Source organism: Papio anubis, chromosome 1 (assembly GCF_008728515.1).
Source record: "Papio anubis isolate 15944 chromosome 1, Panubis1.0, whole genome shotgun sequence".
NCBI classification, from domain to species: domain Eukaryota; kingdom Metazoa; phylum Chordata; class Mammalia; order Primates; family Cercopithecidae; genus Papio; species Papio anubis.
The window spans coordinates 130,759,787-130,783,475 of NC_044976.1; the positions used below are offsets into that span (position 1 = coordinate 130,759,787).

At 39.8% G+C, this 23,689-nt stretch overlaps 1 protein-coding gene across 2 annotated transcripts in view; it reads right to left on the reverse strand.

Annotated features, from left to right (window-relative positions):
* COPA (COPI coat complex subunit alpha) overlaps positions 1 to 23,689 on the reverse strand; it is a 53,115-nt gene that overhangs the window by 19,990 nt on the left and 9,436 nt on the right. For both annotated transcript variants that reach the window (XM_003892913.3, XM_003892914.3), the window contains exons 5-13: positions 23,380 to 23,456; positions 22,229 to 22,338; positions 15,204 to 15,313; positions 12,792 to 12,891; positions 4,307 to 4,442; positions 3,677 to 3,759; positions 2,450 to 2,600; positions 1,091 to 1,157; positions 12 to 87 (exon numbers count right to left, since the gene is read on the reverse strand). In XM_003892913.3, coding sequence (XP_003892962.2) covers positions 12 to 87; positions 1,091 to 1,157; positions 2,450 to 2,600; positions 3,677 to 3,759; positions 4,307 to 4,442; positions 12,792 to 12,891; positions 15,204 to 15,313; positions 22,229 to 22,338; positions 23,380 to 23,456 — 910 coding nt within the window. The remainder of the gene's footprint in view (positions 1 to 11; positions 88 to 1,090; positions 1,158 to 2,449; positions 2,601 to 3,676; positions 3,760 to 4,306; positions 4,443 to 12,791; positions 12,892 to 15,203; positions 15,314 to 22,228; positions 22,339 to 23,379; positions 23,457 to 23,689) is intronic.

The window sequence follows — 23,689 nt, forward strand, 5'->3', positions numbered from 1 at the left end:
AGAACACCTACCATCAGGATTCTGGGAGTCAGCATCTTTAGGGATGGTGTACAGGTCATAGGTACTATTCTCTAAATTGCTAGCTCTCTGTAGAAGAAAAGGGGAAATTAAAATGTTAGTGACAAGCACCCAAGATAACAGTTTTCCAGTTTACTCTGACAGAGAAAACAGTTCAATTGCAGAGACATCAATCTGAAACCATACTTTTCTTACCCTTCACCCAGAGGGCATTTGACTGTTTCTACATCTATGAATTATAGGGCTCTTTGCCAAACAACTCGGCACTGATGCCACTTTATTTTCTTTATCTTCCAAAGATGCAGATATTATCTGAATGAAAGTAAGAACTGCTCTCTATTCCACAAATTAGCAGACTAGGACCCTGATATTCTGGTACCCCACCCTGAGGACTCATCAATGGAGTACTCAACCACTGGAAAGAAAAAAAAGACATCAAAGAAAAGACACTATAGGAATGCAAATGTTTATTGGAAAAAGAAGAAAAGAAAAAACATGAAAGAAAACTGTCAGAATATGGGACTGCTAGATATTAAAGAAGAAAAGATTAGACAATATAGTTATATGAGGAAAGACATATAACTTCATTCCTTTTAACTTGGCCACCAGGGCACTAAAATTAGAATGTCATTTTTTTTTTTTTTTTCAAATTCTGTTGCAAGAAACAGAGAGGACTCTTTGATGACTCTGAAGCCAACCCCACTGACATGAACTCCCTCTCAAAATCATAGTTCTTCTATTTTCACCCAAAGGAAGGGATCAAGGTAAACATTTTCTTTCCATAGGATATATATAGCCTAAACATACTCTCAAATTATTTCTAGTGATCTGGGTCATTCATCCTGATGCTCCATTAAGTTCAGCTTTATGAAAGATAGGCAGTTCACAAATGCTCAGTATGTTTATGACAACTGAAACCTACCTGATTTGAGTCTCTGAGTGATTACTGTGTCAGCTCTCACAAAGTGACCATTAAATAGTTTTTAAGAAGCCATTAGAGATTCCCTGAGGGCATAAGAAAGAGACCTATGGAAAATGGGGAGAACCTAGGAGGGCTCCACAGGTTACTTACCGTACAAAGCAAGACTGCATTTTCTGCTGGATTGTATGACATATTGAATACTGGAAACTTGGAACCACTAGAGATATATATAGAAAAAGGAAAAAACAGGGAAGACACATAAGAATAGAAGGAAGAAAGGAATCACCCCCACACCTCCTACTTATCCAATCTTTACACTATATACTCATCACTTTTATAATCAGGAGTAAAATGAATATTGTATTCTCTTCCTTTAAGGCTTGGCAACTTCCTTAGCTCAGCTTTGAACAAACAGTTTTAAAAAGTAAGCCATAGTAGAAGTCAAATTATTCAATAGAAGGTAGGTAGGGTTAGCACTCACTGTAGTGAGTGGGACTGAAATTCCTACACATAATTGCAGTGGACACCACACAGTAACATAATGTGATTTGTCTCTGGCTGGTTTCTCCTGTCCCTTGGAGTGTTCACATAAACCCATTTTTTTATTGTAGTGATGCTAGAGGGCGGTTATCAAACCCTCATGCCAAAGTTTGCCACCATTAATGTTTCAGCATGCTGATGCAGCTGGCTTTTCAAAAGGACAGTTCCTTTTGCCAGGCATTCCAGAGGTTATCATATCTTCAGAATTAAGAGTTTCCAGGGACATATATTCTGGTTCAGAGCTTTTTCTGGTGTGCTTTTTGAGGGAAGGCAATGGACAGTTAAAGACAAGAAATGCCAAATAAAGGCAAAAAGTTCTGTTATCAGTTTGGGCCATTCTCTATCAAGAAACTTCCTCTGGCTTGCAAGAGACCCAGCAAATTGTGGCAGAATGATTTTCCATCCACATGGTCACTAGCATTCTCAAGAAGGGAACTCTCATTCTACGACCACTTCCTTGCCTCCCTCACTCATTGAGTTTACACTGAGCAGGCTCATCTAATGGGGATTCCATCTGTGACAGAATACGAGATCCAAAATGTCATTTAAAAGAAGAGTCTTGGTCGGGTGCGGTGACTCACGCCTGCAATCCCAGCACTTTGGGAGGCCGAGGTGGGCAGATCACAAGGTCAAGAGTTTGAGACCAGCCTGACCAACATGGTGAAAACCCATCTCTACTAAAAATACAAAATTAGTCAGGTGTGGTGGCACATGCCTGTAATCCCAGCTACTTGGGAGGCTGAGGCAGGAGAATTGCTTGAACCCAGGAGGTGGAGGTTGCAGTGAGCCGAGGTCGTGTCACTGTACACCAGCCTGGGTGACAGAATGAGACTCCATCTCCAAAAAAATAAATAAAAATAAATAAATAAATAAATAAAAGTAAATAAATAAAAGAAGAGTCTTGTTTGTGGGAGTTGTATCAGGGTGACAGATGAGAGGGTTGGGAGGAAAGAAACAAGTCCGATTTACCTCCGCAACTGCATCACAGCTACATCTTTGGAGCTGTTGAAATCCAGCTGACGTAAGAATCGGTCCTTGACATAGTGTAGCATATTGCCGTGAACAGCATAGGCTGGCCGTTCCCGTTCCAGCTTAAACACAATCATACCACCATCATGGCCTGGGGGACAGGGAGAAGAGGAGAAAGAATTAAGCTGTAGGCAAGAAAAAAACCTGGAAATTGGAGATACATAAGGATGAAGATTATATCTGTATGCTATTAATAAAAGACAAGACACCTGAATACATCTCTTACTTGCCTAAATTCTCACACTTCTTGGAATCTTTATTTAAATAATTCTCTGTGAATCCTTTTCTAATACTATTCACACTGCCATACTTAGTGCCACTATTCACACTGCCCTTTTCTGTGTTCCCCTAATGCTTTGTACAAACCTCCATTACAGTACTTATCATCCTGCACTGTAATCATTTAGGTCTATCATCCACATTATAACATGAATTCCCTGAAGGCAGAAATTATAATTTCTGTCCTTCCTCAGTCTCTAGCATATAAAAAGAGTATAAAAAGTATTTACTGAAAAAATGAATGTTAGTTTAAAAACTCTTTATTATTCTGTTTTTTAAAATGTTTTGCTCTTTCCCTACTAGCATCATCGTCCCTTAGAGAACCCTTATACTTTTGTTCTCCTACTGTTTGTTCTCCAACTATAAACCAGATCATGTCACTTTCCTGCCCAAAACCTTCCAATGGCTTTCCATTTATTCAGAATAAAATATTAAGTTCTAACCATGGCACAGAAGGCAATACACGATCTGGCCTGACCTCACCTATTGTAGTCCCTTACTCACTGTGCTCCAACTGGCTGGCTTCTTTGGTGTTCCTTAGCATGTGATGGTGACACACTAAGCACCTCTCACAACACAGTCTCTGCATTTCCTGTTCCCATTGCCTCACACCCTTTCACTTTTCTGAACACCCAATAAAAAGCAGTAGTCCCCATACTTATCCATCTCTATCTCCCTTAACTTTAATTTTTCTTCAAAGCATTTTTCACCACACATCATTTTATGTACATATAAAGTGGAGGAAAAAAAGGAGGAAAGCTTCAATTAAGTGGCTCTGAGAGTCCTTCTTCTTCTTGTCATCCTACTATATATTTACTAGAGACAAAGCTAATAATCACTTTCAAGTCTTATATAAAGCAAAGAAAAAAGAGAGAAAATGGCCCTTACCTGCTGCAAAGAGGTTAAGGTTAGGGTGAGCAGCTAAGACCCAGAAACGATCATGGTCTCTGCGGAAAGTCTGAACCCCAGTCCTAGAAAAGGTACACAAAAAGAAAAATATTAATTTCCTAGGAATCTTCAGCCCATCCTACACAAGAATATTAAATGGTAAGCCAGCAAGCTGATTAAAATGCAAATCAGGGAGAGTAAACTGCATATCCTAAGTAACAGTAGTCGTGATAAGTTCTACCAAAGAACAAAAAGAGGAGACTTCAAAACTGACCACATTATCATGATATATAGATCTCCCCTTTTCAGCATAATTTTATGGCTTTCATTCCGCATTTCTTACTTCTCTAGCTACAGAACTGGAGAAAGGGGGAAGAAGAAAAAATGTTTAAATTTAGAGGCAAAAAATAATAAACGTGGAGATTTCTATTTGATGGAAAATTTGTAAATGTTGATTGATCTCTAGGTCTCTTCAAATGTTGATTGATCTCTAGGTCTCTTCAAATTTTCATAATATATGATTTGATTTGTCTACATGCTGAAGATGATGAGAGACATAAAGAAGTATTCCAATCTAGTTTTAAAAGAGAGAGTAAGAGAAAGTTCACACAACATTGATGACTAACTTACCGCTTAGACATATCCCAGACTCGAATACTCTTGTCCTCAGAATTGCTGAGGATCAACTCTTGGCGAGGGTGGAAGACGGCACAAGATACATTGTTATAATGGCCCCGGCAGGTATCAACCTCCCATGCCTTGGATTCTGAAGGACAAAAAGAATTAGGTCATCACAATTCCCTACTACTATAACTGTAGGATTTGGAGATATGACATCCTTTTAATCAAGAACTAAGTACTATTATAGAATGCTAAATTTCCAACTTCTTTCTAATATGGCAATCTCCTTCATTTAAGCCTCTTAATCTTTACATTTCTTGGTTCTTTCATTCTGATCCTCTTATTGATTATAACACATCTTCCCTTGGCCGTACATAGTGGCTCACACCTGTAATCCCAGAACTTTGGGAGGCTAAAGTAGGGGGATCACTTGAGCCTAGGAGTTCGAGATCAGCCTGGGCAACATGGCAAAACCCCACCTCTACAAAAAATACAAAAATTAGCTGGGTGTTGTGGCACACATTTGTAGTCCCAGCTACTCAGGAGGCTGAGGGGGAGGATCGCCCGAGCCCAGGAGGTCAAGACTGCAGTAAGCCATGAATGCGCCACTGAACTCCAGGGCAACAGAGCAAGACCCTGTCTCAAAAAAACAAACACCTCTTTTTCATCATTCGCCATCCCTTTATCCTGTTTTATCTGTCCTGATAACAATTTGTCCTAGTTGCCCTTTTAATTTTTATTTTTTATTTTTTTTCAGGGACCTGCCACTTCAGGAGCTGCCATTTTAGAACAAATATGAGCTCCTTAAGACAGGGGCCTTATCTGTTTTAGCCACCACTGTATCTCCAGAGCCTTAAACAAAGTCTAGTACAAAGGAGGTACTCAATAAATATTTGTCAAATGAATGGATGAATTCTATGTTAATACTCCTCAAAACAAGGGTACCATCACAGGAAAAAAGGGAAAGAAGGAATACTTTCAGTTGCAAAACAGTGGTATAGAAACAAGTTGGCTTCACTCCCCTCCACAGAAAACCCAAAACAAATATACAGGGCTGAGATTTTCATCAGCAACAACCCAGACCTCAAATATGACAATGAGACAGTTCCCGGGGCCACAGAAAGATGAAAAAACTCTGAGCAGATGGTAAGAGAATCTGATTTCCACATCTGCAATGCCCCTCACCCCAACTCATGGTTTCTACACTGCAAAAAGTAAGACTGAGGTGGTCAACTATCTTCCCCATCTTCCCCATCTTCCCGGGTGCCCCGGCAGGACATCTAACCTTGACTTAACCCATGGGAGGCATCACGACTGCCTGAGAGAGGAAATATCCCTGAGGACAGGCAGAGAGAAAGTGGGGAGGCAGGACTATCATACCCAGCCCCAAAAACTTGCTCTGTTACTTGGCCAAAGGAGATGCCAAGTAGCACTGCGTTGCAGGAAGTATGTTCCACAGGTCCCCCCATATACGAACCTCTAGCCAGGCTTGACACACAGATGGGATAATCCCTTCGGGACCTCCCCATTCAGGACAGACAATGCTCGGGTCATTTACTAAAGCCAAGGTGAACCTGGGCTTAAGGTGTCACCTGAAGTCAAAAAGGAGGAAGTGACCGAGCAGTAAAGATTTGCTAAGCAAATATGTTCAATAAAAACTAAAGCAAGCCAAACAGAGAAAACTGGAATAAGTAACTAATCTTTCAACACAAAGACATAGGTGTATACCCAAAAGTAACAATAGCAAACACGGAACCATAACCTTCCCACAAGGATAAAGCAAAAATACAATGATTGACCCTAAAATGACAGAAATTTCTGATCTCTGACAAAGAATTCAAACCAGTAGTTTAAAGGAAACCCTGTTATCTCCAAGAGATGGCTGAAAAACAATTCAGAAATTTACCAGAGAAGTTTAACAAAGAGATTGAAACAATGAAAATAAATCAAACAGAAATCTTGAAACAGAAACACATTTGCTGAAATGAAGAGCTCATTAGAGACTCTGAATAGCAGACGGGACCAAGTGGAGGAAAAAAATCAGTGAGCTTGAAGACTGGCTATTTGAAAAACACATAGTTAGGCCAGTGGTAGTGGCTTACACTTGTAATCCCAGCACTTTGGGAGGCTGAGGTGGGTGGATCACAAGGTCAGGAGTTCGAGACCAGCCTGGCCAACATGGTGAAACCCTGGTTCTACTAAAAATACAAAAATTAGCTAGGCATGGTGGTGGATGCCTGTAATACCAGCTACTTGGGAGGCTGAGGCAGGAGAATCGCTTGAGCCCGGGAGGTAGAGGTTGCAGTGAGCTGAGATTGCACCATTGCACTCCAGCCTGGGCGACAGAGCAAGACTCTGTCTCAAAAAAAGAAAAAAAGAAAAAAAAAAAAGAAGTCAGTGGAGAAAAAAAAAAAAGAAGAATGAAAAGGAACAGAGACCACCTACAAGACTACAAGAAACAGAAAATTGCCTCAAAAGACCAAATTTAAGAATGATCGGCTGGCGTGGTAGCTCATGCCTGTAATCACAGCACTTTGGGAGGCTGAGGTGGGCAGATCACCTGAGGTCAGCAGTTTGCAACCAGCCTGACCAACATGGAGAAACTCCATCTCTGCTAAAAATACAAGATTAGCTGGGTGTGGTGGCGCATGCCTATAATCCCAGCTACTCAGGAGGCTTAGGCAGAAGAATCACTTGAACCCAGGAGGCGGAGGTTGTGGTGAGCCGAGAGTCGCACCATTGCACTCCAGCCTGGCCAACAAGAGAGAAACTCTGTCTCAAAAAACAAAAAGAATGATTGGTTTTCAAGAGGGAGCTAAGCAAGAGCAAGGGTAGAAAGCTTATTTAAAAAAATAATCACAGAAAATTTTCCAAAACTTGAGAAGAAAGAAATATCCAGGTACAGGAAGGCCTGAGAACACCAAACAGGTCCAATCTAAATAAGACTACCCTAAGGCATATAAAAGTCAAACTCTCAAAAGTCAAGGACAAAGAAAGGATCCTAAAATAAAAATAAGCAAGAGAAAAGAAGCAAAGAACACATAAAGGAGCTCCAATTTGTCTGGCAATAGATGTTCCAATGCAAACCATATAGGCCGAGAAAGAGGAATGGTATTTTCAAAGTGTTCAAAGAAAAAATCCGACATCTAAGAATACTGTACCCAGCAAGATTATTTTATTTTCCAAATATGAAGGATAGTCTTTCCCAGACAAACAAAAGGTGAGAGAATTTACCACCACCAGACTCATCTTTATAGTAAGTATTAAAAGTAGTTCTTCGATCTGAAAGAAAAAAACACTAACGTGCAAAAAGAAAACTTTTCAAGATATAAAACTCAAGATGTAAAATTAAGTTCACAGACAAACCCAGAATACTATATTACTATAATGGTAGTGTGCAATCCACTTATAACTTTACTATGAAGCCCAAAAGACAAATCTATCAAAATCAATAATAGCTACAGCAACATGTTAAGAGATAGTCAAAAACGCAGGAGCAGAAATGGAGTTAAATGTATAATTCCTGAGTGTGTTTTTGCCTTTGTTTTTGTTCTTGTGATATAAAATAAGCTGTCATCTCTTTAAAATACCTTATTCTATCGATAAGATTTTTTTTTGTGACTCTCATGGTAATTACAGCACAAAAACCTGTAATATACTCACTAAAAATAAAAAGCATCAAATTAAGACATATTACTAAAGAAAATCACTTAACCACAAAAGACAGTAAGAAAAGGAAGAGAGAAGCCTCAAAAAAAAAAAAAAAAAAAAAAAAACGAGAAAATAAGCAAAAAACAGCAGTAATAAGTCCTTACTTATCAATAACATCACTGAATATAAATGCTCTCAATTCTCCAATTAAAAGGCACAGAGTGGCTAAACGGATAGAGAGAAGACCTAACTATATGCTGCCCTCAAGAAACCCATTTCACCTATACAGACACACATAGACTGAAAATGAAGTGGTAGAAGACATTCCATGAAACTGGAGACCAAAAAAGAGCAGGCGTAGCTATACTTGTATCAGATAAAACAGACTACGAAACCTAAGACTCTATAAAGAGACAAAGAAGGTCACTATATAATGATAAAGGGGTCAACTCGGCAAGAGGAAATAACAATTATAAATATCTGTCCACCTAACACCAAAGCTCCCAAGTATATAAAGCAAACACTAATAGATCCAAAAGGAGAGACAGACTACAATATAATAATAGTAAGAGAACTAATACTCCACTCTCAAAAACAGACAGATCAGACAGTAAATCAACAAAGAAACAGTGGAGTTAAACTACACACTAGATCTAATAGCCCTAACTGAAATTTACAGAACATTTCACCCAATGGCTACAGAATATTCTTTTCATCAGCACATGGAACATTCTCCAGAATAAACTATACTTTAGGCCACAAAACAAGTTTGAAAAAATTGTGAAAAACAAATCATATTAAGTATCTTTTTTGAACACAATAGAACTAGAAATAAATAACAAGGGGAACCTCAGAAAATACAAACATATATAAATTAAACAACATGTTCCTGAAAGACTAATGGATCAATGAAAAAATTAAGAAGGAAATTTAAAAATTGCTTGAGACGAATGAAAATGGCAATACAATGTATCAAAATTTATGGGAAATAACAAAAGCAGTACTAAGAATGAAGTTTATAACATAAACACCTATGTCAAAAAAAAAAAAGGAAAGACTCCAAATAAACAATCTAATGATGCATCTCAAGGACCTAGAAAATAAAAAAAGAAGGCTGGGCGCAGTGGCTCACGCCTGTAATCCTAGCACTTTGGGAGGCCGAGACGGGCGGATCATGAGGTCAGGAGATCAAGACCATGCTGGCTAACACGGTGAAACCCCGTCTCTACTAAAATACAAAAAAAATTAGCTGGGCGTGGTGGCAGGTGCCTGTAGTCCCAGTTACTCGGGAGGCTGAGGCAGGAGAATGGCGCGAACCTGGCAGGCGGAGCTTGCAGTGAGCCAAGATCGCGCCACTGCACTCTAGCCTGGGCGACAGAGCGAGATTCCGTCTCAAAAAAAAAGAGAAAAAAAAAAGAGCCAAACCCCAAATTGGTAGAAGAAAAGAAACAATAAAGATCAGAACAGAAATAAAATTGAGATTAAAAAAAATACAGACTATCAATGAAATGAAACACTTGCTTTTTGAAAAGATAATATCAACAAACTGTTAGCTAGACCAACTAAGGTAACAGTACAGAAGATCCAAATAAGTAAAATCAGAAATAAGAAAGGAAACATAACAACTGAGACTTCAGAAATACAAAGAATCATTAGAGACTATTACAAGAATGACATGCCAACATATTGGAAAACTTACGAGAAATGGATACATTCCTAGACACATACAACCTACAAAGATTGAACCATGAGGCCAGGGATGGTGGCCCACGCCTGCAATCTCAGCACTTTGGGAGGTCGGACAGGTGGATCACTTGAGGTCAGGAGTTCAAGATCAGCCTGTCCAACATGGCAAAACCCCGTCTCTACTAAAAACACAAAAATTAGCTGGGTATGGTGGCACAGCCTGTAGTCCCAGCTACTTGGGAGGCTGAGGCAGGAGAATTGTTTGAACCCAGGAGGTGAAGGCTGCAGTGAGCTGAGATTGCCCTGCTGCACTCCAGCCTAGGCAACAGAGCGAGACTCCACCTCAAAAAAAAAAAGATTGAACCATGACAAACCAGAAAAACTTCTAAAAACCAGTGCCTAGATCAAAGCCTTAATAATAGTTCTTCCATCAAAGAAAAGCCCAGGACCTGATTGCTTTACTGCTGAATTCTACCAAACATTTAAAGAATTAATGCCAATCCTATTCAAACTCTTAAAAAAAAAAAAAAAAAAAAAGGAAGAGGAGGGGGGGAATATTTTCAAACTCATTCTATGAGGCCAGCATTACTCTGATAACAAAACCAGACAAGGACACCATAAAAAAAGAAAACTACAGGCCAGTATCACTGATGAATATAGATACAAAAATCCTCAACAAAATATTACCAAGTCAAATTCAATGGCATATTGATAAGATCATTCACTAAGATCAAGTGAGATTCATTTCAGGGACGCAAGAATGGCTCAATACACATCAATAAACATGATATATCACATTAACAAAATCAAAAACAAAAACCATATGATAGTTCAACAGATGCTGAAAAAACATTGGATAAAATTCAACATCCCTTTATAACAAAAGTTATGATCAATATGGGTAGAGAAAGAGCATACCAAAAAATAATAAAGGCCATATATGGTAAACTTAGAACTAATATTATACTTAATGGGAAAAAATTGAAGGCCTTTTGTCTACAGACCAGAAGGCAAGGATGCCCTCTTTTACCACTTTTATTCAACAAAACACTAGAAGTCCTGACCAGGTCAGGTAGGTATGAGAAATAATCAAAGGACAACCAAATTGGAAAAAGTACCCTTGTTCACAGATGACATTATCACATACTTAGAAAAACCCAAGACTCAACCAAAAAACTGTTAGAAATGATAAATTCAGTCCAGCTGCGGGATACAAAATCAACATACAAAAATCAGTAGCATGGCCAGGTGCGGTGGCTCATGCCTGTAAACCCAGCACTTTGGGAGGCCAAGGTGGGCAGATCACTTGGGGTCAAGAGTTCGAGACCAGCCTGGCCAATATGGCAAAACCTCATCTCTACTAAAAATACAAAAATTAGTTGGGTGTGGTGGTGTGCGCCTGTAGTCCCAGCTACTCAAGAGGCTAAAGTATGAAAATCATTTGAACCAGGGAGGGGGAGGTTTCAGGAAGCCAAGATCGAGCCACTGTACTCCAGCCTGGGTGACAGAGCGAGATCCTGTCTCAAAAAATCAGTAGCATTTATATATGCCAACAGTGAACAATCTGAAAAAATATCAAGGAATCCCATTTACAGTAACTACAAAAAATATAAAATGCCCAGGAATCACTCTAACCAAAGAAGTAAAAGGGCCATACAAGGAAAACTATAAAACTCTGATGAAAGAAGTTGAAGAGGACCCCTGAAAATGGAAAGATATTCCATGCCTGTGGGTTGAAAGAATTCATATTGTAAAAATGACAGGGTAAATTACTACCTAAAGTAATTTACAGATTTATTGTAATCCCCATCAAAATATCAAAGACATTCTTCACAGAAACAGGAAAAAAATCCTAAAATTTATGTGGCAGCACAAAAGACCCCAAATAGCCAAAGCAATTCTGAGCAAAAAGAACAAAGCTGGAGGCATCACACTACCTGACTTCAAAATTTACTACAAAGCTAGAGTAACCAAAACAGTGTGGTACTGGCACAGAAACAGACACATCGACCAATGGAACAAAAGAGAGGACCCAGATATAAATTCACAAATCTATAGCCAACTCATGTTTAACAAAGGTGCCAAGAACATAAAATAAAGTGTTGGGAAAACGGGGTAACTATATGCAGAAGAATGAAACTCCTATCTCTCACCACACACAAAAATCAAACAAAAAGGATTAAAGACTTAAATATAAGACCAGAAACCATGAAACTACTAGAAGAAAACATTGGGGAAATGTCCCAGGATATTGGTCTGGGCAAAATGCTCATCACTAATTACCAGAGAAACACAAATCAATGTGTCCTTAACATAAATGCTGAAATATATGCACATATATACAGAAATAAAAGACATGCAAATCAAATCCATAATGAGGTATCATTTCACCACAGGTAAAATGGCTTGCACCAAAAGGACAGGCAATAACAGATGCTGGCGAAGGCATGGAGAAAGGGGAACCTTCCTACACTGTTGGTGGGAATGTAAATTAGTATAGTCACAATGGAGAATAGTATGGAGGTTCCTCAAAAAACTAAAAATAGAACTACCATATTATCCAGCAATTCCACTGCTGGGTATATACCTAAATAAAGGAAATCAATATATCAAAGCGGTATTTGCATCCCCATATTTGTTTACTGCAGCACTATTCACAATAGCCAAAATATGGAATCAACTTAAGTGCTCATCAAGGGATGAATAAAGAAAATTACACACACACACAATGGAATATTATTCAGTCATAAAAAACAATGAAATCCTGTAATTTGCAGCAAAATGATGGATGCAACAGGAGGCCATTGTGTTAAGTGAAGGCAAGAACAAAGAGATAAATATGGCATATTCTCACTCATATGTGGAAGCTAAAAAGTGGATATTATTAAGATAGAGAGTAGAATGGGAAGGAGGGTGAAGGAGGAAATGAAGGGAGGAAAACAGAATATAAATATATTTATTACCACTTAACTGTACACATAAAAATTGTGAAGATGATATATTTTATTTGTAAAATAAATAATTTCTATGCTCCTGGCATTAGCATTAATTAATCACCTAAGGTAGAAAAATTGGTCAGAGTCCAGAAGACCTGCCTACTTTACCTTGCTGGCTGGCAATTTCCTAGATATGGTGATAATGTAACCAGTTCACTCACCATTCATGCGCCAGATCTTCACTTGACGATCATCTGCCCCAGATACAATAAGGGGCATAGTGGGGTGGAAGGCAGCCCAGTTTACTCCACGATCATGACCCTGTAGAAAAAGAGTAGTTCTTCTAAAACATCTTTATAGCCGTCACTCAAAGCAAATCGATGAATCAAGCTACCCGTTGTAAAAGATATCTCTGATTTATTCTTCATGTGAACAGATTCAAGAGACTATGCTGCTCTAAAATTTTGAGCATCAGAATTATCATGTCTGTTCTCCAATATTACCCCAAATTCTCATGTGAATTTCCAAATACATATTTCTAACCCCAAACTCAGCCTCATTTGCATTTAGGATATTCTGCTTTGTTTTTCACTTGCCCATTTTTATCTTATTTCTACAAAAAATTATTAGTATCTCCAGACAAATTTTATTTTTTATTGTTTTTAGATGGAGTCTTGCTCTGTTGCCCAGGTTGGAGTGCAGTGGCGTGATCTCGGCTCACTGCAACCTCTGCCTCCCGGGTTCAAGCAATTCTCCTGCCTCAGCCTCCCAAGTAGCTGGGATTACAGGCACCCACAACCATGCCCGGCTAATTTTTTGTATTTTTAGTAGAGACAGGGTTTCACCATCTTGGCCAGGCTGGTCTTGAAATCCTGGCCTCATGATCCATTTGCCTCGGCCTCCTCAAATGCTGGGATTACAGGCGTGAGCCATAGCACCCAGCTGACAAATTTTATAACTTAATGCAGAAATCTCAGTCTGATCTTGAAGGAGCTCCAAGATTCTTTTAAGAAATCTGGCCGGGCGCCGTGGCTCACGCCTGTAATCCCAGCACTTTGGGAGGCCGAGGAGGGCGGATCACAAGGTCAGGAGATCGAGACCACGGTGAAACCCCGTCTCTACTAAAAATACAAAAAATTAGCTGGGCGCGGTTGTGGGCGCCTGTAGTCCCAGCTACTCGGGAGGCTGAGGCAGGAGAATGGCGTGAACCCGGGAGGCGGAGCTTGCAGTGAGCCGAGATTGCGCCACTGCACTCCAGCCTGGGCGACAGAGCGAGACTCCGTCTCAAAAAAAAAATAAAAAATAAAAAAAAAGAAATCTGCAAGGTGAAAACTATTTTCATAATATTACTAAGATGTCGTCTTCTTCATTCTTTTTTTTTTTTTTTTTTTTTTTAAGACGAGGTCTTGCTGTGTCACCCAGGCTGGAGTGCAGTGGTACAATCAATCATACTAATTGCTCCCTGCAGTCTCAAACTGAAGTGATTCTCCTACCTCAGCCTCCCAAGGGACTGCAAGTGAGCACCACCATGCCCAGTTTTTTCTTGTTTTTTTTTTTTTTTGGGTAGACACAAAATCACAAAATCTTGCTATGTTGCCTAGGCTGGTTTCAAACTCCAGGCCTCAAGTAATCCTCCAGCCTCGGTCTCCCAAAGTGCTGAGATTACAGGTGTGAGCCACTGCACCCAGCCTATTTATCTTCCTCATTCTTATTATTTCATGAGTATACAATAGAGTTTCCCAGCACATGATACGTGATATCATTGCTCTGACAGCTAAGAGAATGTGTGCCAATACATTTCACGTTTTTAAAAGTTGTTTTAATTTAAAATGTGGTAAAAAATTGACACACATAACCCACATAAACAAAAACTCTTTGGGGTCCTCAATAAATTTTAAGAGTCTAAAGAGATCTTTAGACCAAAAAGTTTAAGAACTGCTGATTTTAAGATACTGTATACCCTATTTATCCAGTTATATGGTATACTGTGACAGAATCCTGGATAAGGCAGTTTTGAATTAGCAGTATTATTGAGATATATCATAGTGCAGTGAAAAGCACCTGGGTTTTGAGTCAGATCCAAATTCAAATCTTAGTTCTTACATTTATTTAGTAGATACATGTAGATTTTGGTAGACTGCTTAATTTCTCTAAATCTCAATTTTTTTTTGTCTGCTAAATAGGGATAATAATATCTACTTCAGTGGGTAGCTATGAAGATTAGATCATTTTTTAAAGAAAAACTAGTTTCTTTCCCTTATGCTTTTCTGTTTTCTCACCTGCACAAAAGTTACACATGGCTGGTTCTCAATAACTTTGATTAAATTTCTTACTGCCCTGCCTGACAGAAAGCTTGAGAATGGGCTCTGCTTTGGGATGGTGATGAAGTCTGTGCCTGGCCTTCTCCCTTTCCCTACTGGGTTTATAAGGTAATAAGACTCTCCCTCAGGTGGCACATAAGCTTCATTTCTCTGTTGGTTCACTCACAGTTTGATTTCTAGTACCTCAAACAGTGCCTGGCACTTAATAAGCATTCTGTAAATGTTTGTTGAAGGAATGAATAAATGAACAGCATATTGTGACTTTCTCAAGATGACAGCCCATATCCAGCCCCTGGCTGTAAAGATAAGTACCTCTAGTACATGCTTCACCACTGCATCTGTAGTTCCAAATAGATCAACCCCAGTTATTCCTCTCACATCCGATTCCACCGCACCAGGGGACAGGTTTTTTTTCCTTAGACCTTTGAAGGGATAAGGAGCAGGATGAAAGATGTAAACATAAATGTTATCTAAAACAGCACAGTATCAGAAACACAGAAACTACAGTGAAAAAGAAGAGAAAAAGAAATGGAAAAGACTGAAGAAAGAAAACAGACTCAAGAATTCTTATTTCTAAAAATGTTCAAAATATTGAAGTACATTCACTATCTTCCCTTCTGCTCCCTTAACACTTAAACAGATCCATTACTGGAACTTCTTTCCAGAGGAGGGTGACCCAAATTTCTGGCACACTTTAACCTCTTCTTCCGCGAATCTTACCTCAAGAGGTGTCTGCTTCAGTTAATGCCCACTTTCCATTCTTCAGTGTTCTTGTGTTCTTGAAATGTGGCCCCAAATGGTAAACATTCAATTTCTACTCTCAACTTCATAAAATTTATAGCAGCTTTTTTCCCATCATTTTAGAAAATTTTTCCTTTTTTTTAAAGACTAGTCAAGTGCAGCAGTGAGAATGGGGAAAAGAGTGGAACAAGGAGTTCAATCTGTTACTGACTGGGAACAATCAACTGAGATAACTCACTATCTTCAGACTCAGCTCAAGAAACTTAAAAGGAAAGCCATTTGAGGCAGGCATGGTGGTTCAAGCCTATAATCCTAGCACTTTGGGTGGCCAAGGCAGGTGAATCGCTTGAGCCCGGGAGTTTCAGACCAGCCTGAGCAACATGGCAAAATCCCATCTCTCCAAAAAAAAAAAAAAAAAAAAAAAAAAACATTCGCTGGGTGCTGTGCCACATGCCTATAGTCCCAGCTACTTGGGTGGCTGACAGATGGGAGGATGGTTTGAGCCCAGGAAGTCGAGGCTGCAGTGAGCCATGATGGTGCCACTACACTCCAGCCTGGGTGACACTGAGACCCTATCTCAAAAACGAAAAGCCATTTGAAGAGGCCACAGCGCAGTGTTTCTCAACTTGAAGCCTTTCGACAGCTGATGGGGGAAGTTCCAAATGGGTTACAGAAACTAGGCCTATTAAGGACAAAACAGCTATTTGGTAGAAGATAATGTAAAACCACAAGCCATGTAAAAAAGTGTACTCATGCCTACTACTTGACTCTTGGACAAGGAACAAGATAATTAAAACTGTCATGTCCTTTTAAGTTCCTGCTTAAAAGGCTGATTATAGATTTGAATACTTGGATTTTGCCATTAAAACCTTTGGAGGCTAGTTTTACTGGGAGGAATTAGGCTCTAACTTAAAAACGATGGAAAAAGACACCAGAATAATAACAGTCTTATTTGTAGAGGACCCACATATATGGCTCAAGTACAACTATCTTTAAAAGCTATTTGTGCTACAGTCAGAACCAAAATTATGATAACACTACTACTATCTCACATTCAAAAAGTACTTTGCAGTTTTCAGAGTGTATGCCATGTAACTGGATTCTGATAACAAACCTTTGGAATGAGCAAGCAGGTAAAACTGTAACAGTTTGTAGATGAGAAAAAAAGAATTGAGACTAAAATCCTATCTTTTGAAGTATTTTAGGGGGAAAGTGGAAGATGAAATTACCCAGCACTTGTAAATTTTTTTTAAAAAGATAGCTACGTATAATGGAAAACAAAAACTCTTATTGAAAATAAAACCTAAAGGCTGGGTGTGATGGCTCACGCCTGTAATCCTAGCACTTTGGGAGGCCAAGGTGGGTGAATCACCTGAGGTCAGGAGTTTGAGATCAGCCTGGTCAACATGGCAAAACCCCATCTCTACTAAACATACAAAAATTAGTCAGGCATCGTGGCGCACGCCTGTAATCCCAGCTACTAGGGAGGCTGAGGCAGGGAAACTGCTTGAACCCGGGGACAGGTTGGCAGGGGTGTAGCACAGAGGTTGCAGTGAGCCAAGATTGTGCCACTTCACTCCAGCCTGGGCGAAAGAACGAAATTCTGTCTCAAATTAAAAAAAAAAGGAGGCTGGCGCAGTGGCTCACGTCTGTAATCCCAGCACTTTGGGAGGCCGAGGCAGGTGGAACACCTGAGGTCAGCAGTTCAAGACCATCCTGGCTCAAACAGTGAAACCCTGTCTCTACCAAAAATACAAAAATTAGCTGGGCATGGCGGTGCATGTGTGTAATCCCAGCTACTTGGGAGGCTGAGGCAGGAGAATCACTTGAACCTGGGAGATGGAGGCTGCGATGAGCTGAGATCGCGCCACTGCACTCCAGCCCGGGCAACAGAGTGAGATTCCGTCTCAAAAAAAAGGAAAGAAAACCTAAGTCATTTTAAGCCTAAACTTTGCCATCTGTAGGAAAATATAAGAACTTAAGTTTAATAACCACATTTATATTTATTGTTTTAAAACTGTGATATATCTCTTCTGTTATAGTGGCACCTACATGTTAACACTGGAGAAGCAAGAGCTTAGAAGGCCACAACAACTTTAAAATTATTTTGTCCTCTGTCCAAGATGAGCATTTAGCCGGTAGGTAGACAGAAATAAAGCTGATGCTTTACAATATATTCTCCCAAAGGTTCATAAATACTTCATTGCTGGGATGCCTCCTTTCACTTGTTACACTTGTCCCTTTAATAAGATCTGTCAACTTTTTCTAATGAGTCTGGTATATGAAACAGATTCAAAGGAAAATACAAAGATAGACAGCTGTGAGAAACTTCACCTCCAATAAGCTTCAACAAACACATTAAAAGGAAAGCTGTATGACAGAATGGAAGGCTTTGTTGCATTTGCGTGTAATGATCCAGGAAAAGGGGAAGGGCAAAAACAGACAGATGAATGGTGACAGGCAGTGAAAAGATACTTAGAGAAGAAATATTTGAGCCTTCAACAAGCCACTCGCTAGGACTGAACGACAGACGGAAAATTTCTACAGCAGCTACCCAAATCCAGAGGGAGGAGAGGACACTCTCAGAATGGACCAGTTTGATGCACATCTCCCAATACGGACCAGGGAAAGCAGGAAAAAGAGAGGGATGATAACAGGATTTGGCAGCAAATTAATACTTTTTTAGTAGCCATTTCAAAGACTGAGCCTGAATTACATGGGCTTGACATGCAAAGGTACAAGCCTATTAAAATAATTTAACTGTCAGTTTACTTGGGAGCTCAAGTTAAGAAAGTAATCTTTTATATATAGGTTTGTAAATACATTCCCTTTTAAATAAATAGTTTTTGCCAGGCTAACACAAAAGATTCAGGTTAAGTTAAGCCCCGTGGGGCTCAATCTCCATGGGAGAGGTATCAAGAGATAGGTTTTCCTTAAGATCTCTATATTCTCTTATTGCTTAACTAACTCAGAGAGTGTCCCTTTCAAAAAAAAGAGAGTCAAAAAAATTAGAATTAGTCCTCTAAATTTGGGAGTATTCATACTCTTATTCAGAACTAACTTCTCTGTTTTGGAAATATAAGCACTGGTCTTTAACAGATCGGAAAGCTAATTCCTCTTCCTGTTTTCTGACTTATTTGAACCCAATAGCAAAAAAGAACTCTGCTGAAAAAGAATATGCTGATTTCTACAGAAGGAAAGCATAAAAGTCTAACCCAAAAGCTTCTTGCACTTTGTTAAACACCAAAGCATCTCCTTCCACTCTGGTTAAGGGGTTACTGGAAGTCAAGAGTTGTGGGTAAAGAACAACACTTAGAAATGGTAAAGACAGCATTAACATTAGTACAGCAAGTTAGCACAAAATTCTCACTAGCACATAAATAATGTATAGCAATTGCAAGATTATTATATAGTAATCCATGCACTTCACACATTCAAAAGCAAGTATAAACCCCATGGTGTCACACTCTCTCCCTCTCTTCCCTGATCTAGGGCCCTTAATTTTGATGTAAAAATGTTCTCTGTCTGCAAAAGGTAAAGAAAAGTATTTCGTGCCTTGAGCATTTCATGATCACCAATAATCCAACCACCTGATTGCCCCCAAACGGCACTGGCTAGACTGCAGGGAACATGCTGGGCTGGCATCAGGTGGCACAAACATTACTCTTAGAGTGGAGCCCTTCTCAACCTGGTGTTCTGGAAAAGAATTAAGTCTTAATGCCTGAAAGCATCAGTTTAGGTATGTAATAAATTCTCTATGATCTAGAATAGCATTAGCTATATACCATTCTTGGAAGAACTATGGAAACAGCCACTGAAAGTACTTTCTATAGCACTTAATTCTCTCACAAAATCCAGGTTGACAAAGGCTATTCTGGATAATTGCCGGCCGGGGGCAGTGGCTCATGCTTGTAATCCCAGCCCTTTGGGAGGCTGAGGCAGCCAAATCACTTGAGGTCAGGAGTTCAAAACTAGCCTGGCCAAAATAGTGAAACCCTGTCTCTACTAAAAACACAAAAATTAGCTGGGCATGGTGGCATGTGCTTGTAGTCCCAGCTACTTGGAAGGCTGAGGCAGGGTAATTGAACCCAGGAGGTGGAGGTTGTAGTGAGCTGAAATCATGACACTGCACTCCAGCCTGGGTAACAGTGAGACTGAACAGCATGAATTGGGATCCAACCCCATCAGGCTCCTATATCCTGAGACAGAGAGAGTGCTTTGAATGTGCGCACAGTGAAAAATCATGGAAAGCCATAGTGAGGTTACTGGGAGAGTAGATGCTAAGCTCCCTGGTACTGGCAGTGAGGAGAGGAGAGGACACAGGTTCACAGTGCCTGTGTCTAGCTCCTCCTGTTGGCATGGCTGGTCACATCTGGGTGTACTTCAAAAAACCTTGTCAGTCTGATGAAAAACTGCAATGGCAAAGCCCTAGGGAAAGAGAGTACAACTACCCTATCTCCAATACCTCGTTTATACTACTCCCTTTCATTCTAAGCCTTTGAAAACTACAAAGACAGCATGATCTAGAGGTTCTACTCTACAATTGTCTCCATCTCCCCTTGTCTTGTTTCTATGCTACATTAACCTAAACAACTGCTATTGCAACATTCCAAATGCTGTATCCCAGAATCCAAATTTTCAGCTTGCTGTTCATTAATGGTCTATAAAAACAAGTTCCATTATTGCCCCAGCCCCCCATGCCACAATGGAGTTGGGAACAGTTATCACCTCCGCTGTACAATGCAGAGGATGACTCCTTTATTACAAAGAACCAAACAAAGATCTATGAGGGGGGCCTTCCTTTCATAGAATGAAACATGTTTTGTAGTCCAGTCACTGACATTTCAAAGAACTCAAATCTCTAAGAATTTCTAAGGAAATGAATAGAAAGAAACAACAGGCTGGGCATTGTGGCTCGTGCCTGTAATCTCAGCACTTTGGGAGTCAAAGGTGGGCAGATCACCTGAGATCAGGAGCTTGAGACCAGCCTGGCCAACATGGTGAAACTCTGTCTCTACTAAAAATACAAAAAGTAGCTGGGCACGGTGGCACATATCTGTAATCCCAGCTACACAGGAGGTGGAGAAATGAGAATCGCTTGAATCCGGGAGGCAGAGGTTATAGTGAGCTGAGATCATGTCATGGCACTCCAGTCCAGGTGACAGAGTGAGACTGTCTCAAGAAAAAAAATAAATAAATAAAAGTTAAAAAAAAAAAAAAAAAAGAATGAAAGAAACAACAAATACTAACTGGTCAGGGAACTACAGCATTTAGTGTTTGATTTCCCTATTCCACCACGAAGCACTTCCATCATTCTCACAGGTACAGTCCACTCTCTGCATTTAAATTCTCTAGGTAGCACCTTCTTAGATCTCCTCTATATAAGACTAAACATTTAAATCCTTGTCTCAAAATAAAGATATGTAAACTGTAAAAGGAGGAATTATCCCAACTATCCATAATCTATAAATTGTTTAATTTCTAGTCCTAAATCTGTCCATTAAAAGGTATTCCGGGCCAGGCACAGTGGCTCACGCCTGTAATCTCAGCACTTTGGGAGGGCAAGGTGGGTGAATCACCTGAGGTCAGGAGTTTGAGACCAGCCTGGCCAACATGGTGAAACCCTGTCTCTACTAAAAATACAAAAATGAGCTGTGCGTGGTGGCACACACCTGTAATCTTAATTACACAGGAGGCTGAGGCACAAGAATCGCTTGAACCCACGAGGCAGAGGTTGTAGTGAGCCAAGATCGTGCCACTGCATTTCAGCCTGGGCAACAGAGTGAGATTCCATCTCAAAAAAAAAAAGGCCAGGCACAGTGGCTCACACCTGTAATCCCAGCACTTTGGGAGGCCAAGGCAGGCGGATTACGAGGTCAGGAGTTTGAGACCAGCCTGGCCAATATGGGGAAACCCCGTCTTTAATTAAGATACCAAAATTAGCCAGGTGTGGTCACATGCGCCTGTAGTCCCAGCTACTCAGGAGGCTGAGGGATTAGAATTGCTTAAACCCGGGAGGTGGAGGTTGCAGTGAGCCAAGATCATTGCACCACTGCACTCTAGCCTGGGCAACAAAGCAACACTCCTCTCAGAAAAAAAAAAAAAAAGGTATTCTGGAAATAAAAGTTACCAACTCCTAGAACCCAACCATGCTCCTTGCACTAGAAGAAATGTAATAGAGAGATTTTACTATTTTTAAATAAAGCAACAGGGTCCAACAGTCTTGTTTCCCTGTATTAATCTATTCTAAAAATTTCTTTTTGTCATAGATGTATTTTTTTCTTATTTGTAGTGGAAAGCCTGATTCTTAATCAAATGTCCCAATAGTATATAGATTTTAACTAAAACCTGATCTAACTAGAAAGTTAAAATTTCTTCAAATCAAATGAATTTTCTAGAGTTACCTCTTTTCTTAGAGAAGACTTCCAATATGAAGAACGATCAAAGCAGATTCAACACCCTCAGAAACAAAGATGCTATTATAAAACAGAATATTCTAAATTTTCCAGTTCTAAGTCAACTCTCCTCACTATTTTAAGCAATTGCAGTTTTGCACCAGACATGACCAGGTTGTCCCCTGAACATGGGCAGCTCACCAGAAATATCCCAAACGCGCACAGTCTGGTCCAGGCTGGCTGATACTACCAAGTCTTCTGAGGGGTGGAATTGAGCACACATCACATAATGGTTGTGCCCTGTTAACACACTGCAAGAAAAAAAAAGACAATACCAAATTAGAGGTGGAAGTCAACAGACTCCTAAACTAAATACCTTTCTCCATATTCAATAAATGCTTATCCAATTATATTTTTATGGAGACAAAGGTAGGTCATCCTACCAATTGTGAACTAATAATAAGCCCAGTCAGCTATTTTAACAACAGTTCTCTTCTTGCCTCTAATGCTTTAGTATTTAAATATTACTAATTTCAGGAGAACTGAGATTGCATAGCTCTCCTCTCAAAAATATTTTATAATATCAAAATAAATGTAATCTCAGTAATTCATACTGTAAATTATCTGTGAGATTTTAGTAAGGTATCTCATTTAAAGGCCATCACTTTATTTTTTATTATTATTATTTTTTTGAGACGGAGTTTCACTCTGTTGCCTAGGCTGGAATGCAATGGCACAATCTTGGCTCACTGCAACCTCTGCCTCCCCAGTTCAAGCAATTCTCTGTCTCAGCCTCCCAAGTAGCTGGGACTGCAGGCACGCGCCACCATGTCCAGCTTATTTTTGAATTTTTAGTAGAGACGGGGTTTCGCCATCTTGGCCAGGTTGGTCTCGAACTCATGAACTCAGGTGATTTGCCCGCCTTGGCATCCCAAAGTGTTGGAATTACAGGCATGAGCCATGGTGCCAGGCCAAGGCCATCACTTTAAATGGTCCCTAACTCTTCGTGGAAGGTTCTATGTAAAGCTCCAGCTCCAAACACAAAACAAAACAAAGGTCTAGACCTTGACTCAGGTTTTCTGGGAAAATAATTGAAAACCAGCTAAAATTTCTTGTTCTAAAAGGCTGTATGACTTCTCTTCCTGGTAAGAAATTATTGGAAGATCCAGATTCACATATGGGATTGCCTCTACATTCATTATTTTGCACTTAAAAGCATCCTACAAATACAATCAGTAATTAATCAGCCGACATAGCCATTTGGGAAGGGAGAAGATTGTTGTAAGAGAAGCTGATTATGAAAAAGTAGGAAAAATGAAGACTCTTTTTGAGCCCTCTGCCTCCTGCTTTACCAAACACAGGTTCTAGATTGCCAGTTCCACACTCGGATGGTCTGATCATCTGAGGCACTCAGAATCCAGGGATATTCCTGAAAGATATTCCAGACAAAGGCTTTAAACATTAAACAAATTTGTTTCATCAGCCTCTTGTAATCATTTTTCTCTAAAGAATTGCATTGCTTAACAGTTCAGCTACATTAGCAAAGGGGCTGCTGCTTTTGCTACCAGGTTAGCTGTCGCCTTTTCTCTACCACTCTAACAGCTTTTTTCAACTTCGGCACTTTCACCTATAAGACTTAAGAATGGAAGCCAGTCAGAGGCA